The sequence below is a fragment of the Lipotes vexillifer genome, unplaced genomic scaffold (genome assembly GCF_000442215.2).
Source record: "Lipotes vexillifer unplaced genomic scaffold, Lipotes_vexillifer_v1.1 scaffold554, whole genome shotgun sequence".
Taxonomy (NCBI): domain Eukaryota; kingdom Metazoa; phylum Chordata; class Mammalia; order Artiodactyla; family Lipotidae; genus Lipotes; species Lipotes vexillifer.
This window is the reverse complement of record NW_006794635.1, coordinates 318,012-325,926: the sequence shown is the minus strand read 5'-3', so window position 1 is coordinate 325,926 and position 7,915 is coordinate 318,012. Positions and strand designations below refer to the sequence as shown.

General features: G+C 38.7%; 1 protein-coding gene across 1 annotated transcript in view; it reads right to left on the bottom strand.

Moving 5' to 3' along the window:
- Nucleotides 1-7,915, bottom strand: part of RARS2 (arginyl-tRNA synthetase 2, mitochondrial) — a 90,362-nt gene that overhangs the window by 41,901 nt on the left and 40,546 nt on the right. The window contains exon 5 of the mRNA XM_007467305.1: nucleotides 4,257-4,354. Coding sequence (XP_007467367.1) covers nucleotides 4,257-4,354 — 98 coding nt within the window. The remainder of the gene's footprint in view (nucleotides 1-4,256; nucleotides 4,355-7,915) is intronic.

Here is a 7,915-nt window from a genome sequence, read left to right as displayed (position 1 = left end):
ATTCCTGCTCGGAAGGGAATACAATGATATGGAAAATACAAATTCAATTCCTTTCGCAATCAAAGTAACTACTATGAATACAATTTGGACACTTTACTGGAAATTAAAAAAAAATCTTTCATGTAATTTCCTCAATCTTGTAAGAAAAGAGATAATATTACTCTTATTTTCCATACAAGAAAAGAGACTAGAGAAATAAACTGTCCCATCCAAGATGACTGAATCAGTTACTAAGTGAAAATTGGTACCCTGATCTCCTGGACTTCCATATTACCAGAGGTCCTCAATTTGAACACTTCACACTGGGGAACAGCAGGGAATGGGGAAGATTGTGTTGACGAAAGAAGAGACTGTGCTCCTGCAGATTTGATTTGAACAAAATAGGAAAGGCTGACTCTGCAGAGAGGAGAGAGGCGACAGTAGTTAGCTTCAATTCTTACTCTACCTACCACGTAAGCCCAAGCCCGGAGGGGCAGTCATCTACACTGGCACTTTATCACACTGCTCCTGGATCAGACAAAATATAGGGAAACCAACCATATATCAATATATCAGGGAGGCAGGAAAGGTTAAGGATACAGGATTCAGAGTTAGCTCTGTGACTATGAGCAAGTTCCTTGACCTATCATCACCATCATCATCTCAATATAAGGGGCAAGTTTCTTGAACACAGTGATTCTATCTCTTGCTTTGAGGGGAAAGTTGCCTGGTCTATTAAAGAAACTATGTAGTTAAAGAAATTCTCTCCTCCCACCTCTCTCATTTTCAGGACAAATTCAAGAACAATGTTTTCTATCAGTTTTTACCCTCTCCTCTACTTGTTTGTCTCTACTTTGAAACCACAATGATAAGCGCCACAGCAACTAGAAAACTTCTAAGGGAGAAAGCAGCTATGGTCCCACAGCAATGCCAGATGAAAAATAACAGAGAGCAAAGATGGCTGCTGGGAAATGGACTCTGCTTTCATCAGCATTCAGATGCTCATTTAAGTTCCAGCCTTCCTTAACTGCTTTAGAAAAAAGCTGAGAGAGGCAAATCCATAAGCAAATAAACTGCCCTTCAAAAAGCCTATAGACTACAACTCAAATAGAACATGTTATTTTTAGACATAAGCATAGACAAAAAAGAGCATTATATGGGAAACACAAACTTTGGAGAAAAGCCGAAGAATCAGTGAGCAAGAAAGACTAAGGTCTTGGTATTTTGAGCTTGGCTGGGGAGAAGGGATGGTGAAGGGGAAGTGAACGTTGAGAAGAAGGCATTAAAAGTGAGCACTGGTGGCAACTTTTCACGTGTTCATGTTTCAAGAAACTTCTGATGGCACTATTTCAAGGGTGAATGTGCAGTAACAGATAGTATTCTACTTTGCTACTGATTTTCCTTTGCTGTTGGTTAGGTAAGAGCAAGGAGTGTACAAGAACTGAAGTACCTCCCCAGAGAAGGGTATGTGTCCTGCATCACTGTAAAGACATGAATGAAAAGAATTAAAGGTGGCTACAAACTCTTTGCCACCCTCTGTTAAGAGATGTAATCTACTCCCTTGCTCTGCATCAGGGATGATCTTGTGATTTGCTTTGACCAGCTGACAGTGACAGAAGTGATGATGTGCCTGTTACAAAACCAGATATTTTACTATCTTGGAGCCCTGAGCACCTTTGTAAAGAGGTCTGGCTATTCTGTTGGAGAATGCAGAGAGAGATGCCTGGCCAGCCCTCAGGTGAGATGCCAGACAAGTAAATGAGCCACCTGGATTTCTAGACCTAGTATAATGTCTAGATGACCAGAGTTGCATAAGTGACCACAGGCAAGTAAAAGAATCATTAGGCTATGTCCTCCCTGATTTCCTGGTCTACAGAGTCATGAACATTAAAGTGGTTGTTATTTTAAGACACTAATCAGGAGTGTGGCAAACTTTTTCTTAAAGAGCCAGAAAGTAAATATTTTAGGCCATCTGGTCTCTATCGCAATTATTCAACTCCACTGTACTCAACTGCCATTAGAGTATGAAAGTAGCCACTGTGGCAATACATAAATGAATGTGCAAGCCTGTATTCCAATAAAACTTCATTTACAAAAACATGGCAGGCTGGATTTTGCCCATGGGCTAAAGTTTGCCAATCCCTGTATCAAGTTTTGTAGTGGCTTGTTATGCAAGAGATGACTGAAATGACGGCAACTTTCCTTGGGGGATGGCCTTAGTGTAGTTCCTCTCTGGGGTGAGGATGACTGCAGAAGTCCCTCTCTGTTCTTTTGATGCAACGACGTTTACACTAAACTTTAAATATCTTGATTGGAGCGCACCGGTAGCATAAGATTTATTCGTAATATATATCTGCTCCATAAAAAGGTTAGCTTACTCAACAATCAGTCCTTATCATAAACAGATGAGTTTACCCAGTCTTAGAGGGTCTGCTTTTTCTAAGAACATGACTGAGTGGCAGAGACAGTGCAAATGTGGAATCCATAAAAACCATTCACCTCTGATTACTCCAGGTACTAATCATAACTAAGTTTAACTAAGTTATCATCGTAAATTATAATAATGAGTTAGAAAACTTGAAATAATATCTGCCATGTCAATTTTTAAAAATCTTCCACAAAAACATATACTTCAGACAAAGGCTCTAGCAAGTTCTATCTTTCTAAGTGGGAAAACAGCTCATCGAAGCTCTTCCTTGGCTGTTAGGAAGGCAAATACAATATCTCTAACAATGTTCAACAGCTGTCATCCTGTCAGCTGTACCCTGAAAGTGACCCCTCTTCTCTTTTGGTTACCTAAAAGCAAGTCATAGATTAGATGGTTTTGTTGATGGCATATAAGAAAGTTATCATGAAGACTATTTAGAGGCACATTAAAACGTCAGGCTATTTCTCTGGTAATTTTAAATAATACGCATTACATGTAATGGACCTTGTGATGTTGGATTCGAATTGGTAACATCAGTAAAAATTGAGTTCCAGTAGTAATAAGCACTCCTACGGCCCAGAACTTGGCTTCTAAATACCTCCCTCACAAAAAGGAACCAGGACTTCTTGGGGGAAATGGACAATTCCAGGTCTGAGTAAGGTTGGAACATCTTATGCCAAAAAGAAAAGTACAGCAAGGCTTAAGGGGACATGCAAAGAGAATAAAGGAGCCTAATTTGGGATAATCTGAGTATAAAAACCAGTAATTTAAAAACAATCTTTTCCATGATCCAGCAATCCCACTTCTGGGTATATAGCCAAAGGAAACAAACTATCTTGAAGAGAAATCTGTACTCCCACGTTCACTGCAGCATTATTCACAATAGCCAAGGTATGGAAACAACCTAGGTGTCCATCAGTAGATGAATGGATAAAGAAAATGTGGTATGTATACATAATGGAATATTATTCAGCCTTAAAAATGAAGGAAATTCTGTCATTTGCAACAACATGGATGAAACTGTAGGGCATTATGCTAAGTAAAATGAGCCAGACAGAGAAAGACAAACACTGCATGGTATCACTTATATGTGGGCTCTAAAGACTAAAAAGTCAAACTCCCAGAAACAGAGACTGGAGAAGTGCTTGTCTGGGGCTGGAGGCTGGGGGAAATAAGGAGAGGTTGGTAAAAGGGTACAAACATTCAGCTATAAAACGAATAAGTTCTGAGGACCTAATGTATAACATAGTGACTATGGTTGATAACACTGTATTGTATAATTGAAATTTGCTAAGCAAGTAGAACAAATGTTCTCACACATATACACAAAAAGTAAATATGTGAGGTAATAGATGTAGTTACTAACTCAAAGGGGGAAATCCTCTCACAATGTATACATATATCAAATCATCATGTTGTACACTTTATCTTACAATTTTATTTGTCAATTATACCTCAATAAAGCTAAAAATATATATACATACATTACAAACACAACAAAGCTTGTTCTCTGATAATCACATTACTCTGAAATTCTTAATATGATAGTAACCATTATCTGTGCTTTAGGAGTCTAGTAAAAGGAAGAACGAGATCTTCCAAAAAAAAAAAAAACAACACAAAACTGTTAATACATAATTAAAAAGAAACATAATAATCACTAGGTACTTTGATTAAAGTCCAAAATTTTTATTTATGGTTTAATGATCAACTCACTGTGATTTTAAGGAAATAATATAATCTGATTTTTAATTTTTCCACGTGTAATTCTGTGAGATCCCAGATGAAAACAGTAAAACACCTGCCCAGCCAGTTGATTAACCAACACGTATGATGGGTAGGCACTCACCTGAACTCAACCACAATCTTCTTCTGGGGAAGGCCAGAAAAAAGTTCACTTTTTAATCCATACTTCGAGCCATCTTCAATTACTTCTTGTAGTACTGTCTGAAAAGTAAAAGGTATGGGATTTAATGAAGAAAAAATGTGCAACTTTCTTAATTATTTTGTTACTGAGAACTAACTAACTATTGCTAATTTGCACATTCTAATTTATGGAACTGAGAATTTTATAGTATTGTTAGCAGTACCACCTTCTTCTATCGCTAATGCTAGTCAGAGCAGTCATAACACAAGTTAATATCTACGGGGCCTCTGTGCCCTTTTATACATCATGTCTATTCATCCTTATAGTAGCGAATGATGTAGATACTTTACAGATGAAGAAACTGAAGTTTAGAGAGGTAATTGCCAAAAGTCCCACAGCAAATAGAAACAACAAAACCAGAAGCAGCATCTAATATATTTTCTTTTTTTTTTTTTTTGGCTGTGTTGGGTCTTCATTTCTGTGTGAGGGCTTTCTCTAGTTGTGGCAAGCAGGGGCCACTCTTCATCGCGGTGCGTGGGCCTCTCACTATGGTGGCCTCTCTTGTTGCGGAGCACAGGCTCCAGACGCGCAGGCTCAGTAGTTGTGGCTCATGGGCCTAGTTGCTCCGCGGCATGTGGGATCCTCCCAGATCAGGGCTCGAACCCATGTCCCCTGCATTGGCAGGCAGATTCTCAACCACTGCGCCACCAGGGAAGCCCCAGCATCTAATATTTATCAAATGCATATTATGTGCCAGGCATTGTACTAAACATTTTATATGTGTTATATGTATTAATTCTCACAACAACCCTAAGAGATGAGTATATTTTTACAAATGAGGAAACAGAAGCTCAGACTGGTTAAGTAACTTTTCCAAGGTCATACTGCAAAAACTTTGTTCACTCCACAGCTTATGTGTTAACTCTGCATGGTGCTGCTACTTTTGTGATACTAATGATCACAGTAATGGTAGAAAATAAATAAAAAATTATAATTTAAGTTCCTCTTGGCTACATAAGTAAAAAGCAAGGAGATATCACAGAAACTGCCAAAACATATTCCAGGTTAAATAACATAGAATTACTGTATGGTTCACAAAATTCATACTTTATTTTTTGCTGACAATGATGATGCACTTATTTATGTATTTACTTTTTACTGTAGGATTTTGAAATTACTGATAGGTTTTTATTTACTCATACTGATTTTTGCTTCACACACAGTATTTGAAGTCCTAAAAATGTAGTTTATGACATGAAGAATTCTACTATCATAAGAGCTGGTTAAGACACTTTGGGACTTCCCTGGTGGCACAGTGGTTAAGAATCCCCGTGACAGTTCAGGGGACATGGGTTTGATCCCTGGTCCAGGAAGATCCCACATACTGCGGAGCAACTAAGCCCGTGCGCCACAACTACTGAGCCCGTGCGCGTGGAGCCCGTGCTCCGCAACAAGAGAAGCCACTACAGTGAGAAGTTCACGCACTGCAACAACGCAACTAGAGAAAGCCTGCATACAGCAACGAAGACCCAATGCAACCAAAGACATAAATAATTTAAAAAAAAAAAAAGACAGTCACTTAATGGAAAAGGCAGAGAAAGTAGTAGGAGGCAACAAAGCAACACTTTTAAGAAGCATCTATAGGGGCTTCCCTGGTGGCGCAGTGGTTGAGAGTCCGCCTTACGATGCAGGGGACACAGGTTTGCGCCCCATTCTGGGAAGATCCCACATGCCGCGGAGCGGCTGGGCCCGTGAGCCATGAGTGCTGAGCCTGCGTGTCCGGAGCCTGTGCTCTGCAACGGGAGAGGCCACAGCAGTGAGAGGCCCGCGTACCGCAAAAAAAAAAAAAAAAGAAAAAAAAAGAAGCATCTATAGAGTGCCAGGCTCAAGTCTAGATGCTTCTTTGTTATCTTTTAAGCCTGACAATCTTAAAATGGGCAACACTTTCCATTTAATAGATGAAAGAATGAAGTGTGTATTTACCCAAGGACAAAGAGAAAATAATATTCTCTTCACTGACACTGTGCATTAGGACATACAGAGAAACGACTAATATACAGACATCAAGTACAATAGTGCCTGTCCTACATGAGGGACCTATTAAATGTTTGTTACTCCAAGAACATGGGTCACAAGAAGATTACAAGTGGGCAGGTAAATGTAAATGAGAGGTAATTCATACTCAGATTATTCAAAGGTTAAGGCCTACCCATACTTTTGACTTTCTATCCCTTTTTATGTAACAGATGGTAGACTCCACAAAAGGTAATAGCGGTAAGTTAGAATTCTTTTTAACAAATGACCCTTGGTTCATTGATTTCACCAGCATAAACAACAAAAAAAGCAACTTTAATAAAAGACGATCTTACATGCTCCACTTCCAAACCATTCACTGACAATTCTACCTACCTGCTAACTAGCTAGCTTTTTTTTCTCTACCATTTCACTGAAAGTGCTCTCAAAATCAGTATTCTAAATGCCAAGCCCAATTGAACACTTAAATTGTGTTTATTACTTTTATGAATACATTCTTTTCGTAAAATTAAAAAATTAAACAAGTTAAGATAAGGCTGAAGTCTAGAGTCCCTTTTGTTCATCTGCCCTAATCCTGGTCCCTTCCTGCTTTCCCCCGGGGTAACTACCTTTCAAGCATCATTTTAGCTGATTATTATTCCCTTCTCCTTGCTACTACCCAGCTTCCTTGGTTGTACTGACATCATTCTACTGAATTTTGCCTTCCTTTATTTCCTTTGCAGACCCCTCTTCCACTGCCTGCCCCCACTCCCTACCCTGTGTTCCTTTCTTGCTTCTAGCTCCTTACTTTACACTTCTCCTAGGTGTAAAGTCCTAAGACTTTACTACTTACCTACCAGAATCTTGTGCTACAGATTGATACAGTCAACTCAGGATTAAACATCTCTCTCAGGCACTTCAAACAGAATATACTCCTCTTCCTTCAATGTTCTTCATTTCCACGAATTTCACTCTGAACCCCCCAGCTAACCAAGTCAGAAACCTAGGAGGAGTTCCTAAGATCTACCCTTTTCCTTCAACCTCCAGAACCAATCACCTGTTAATCACCAAACCCTACGTGTGCTGTCTCCTAAATTATAATTTTCCCCTCTGCCCTGGTTTAGACTGTCATCATCATGTCAGCTACACCGCTACAAAAACAACTACAACAAAACAATAGCACCTAACTATCTTCTTATATAATATACATACTTATCAGGTCTATATTCTGTTTAAAGCCTTCAATGATTCCCTACCACTTAAGAGATTTTCCCAGTTTCTGGGTTTTTACTTTACATGCGTATCATTTTTACTTTTAATTTTGAGGAAATTGATTTGTTGAAAGGCACATTGTAATATCCATAAAAATCACAAGTTATAAGTGTTAGTTTTTTTTGATGACATATAACTATTAAAATGAAATAAATTTCATAAGTGTAAGAAATACCAAAAAATCATGTGTGCCACCTGTGGTACACATAACACCATGGAAAATAATGAGAGGAAAAAGCTGAAACTCTTATGTAGAACATGTAAGGTCTTTCATACTGTGTAATTTCATATCCTCCCCCATGCCATCCTATGTGCAAATCATAATCACCTCCTGATTTCCAGACAAGCCATGTCTT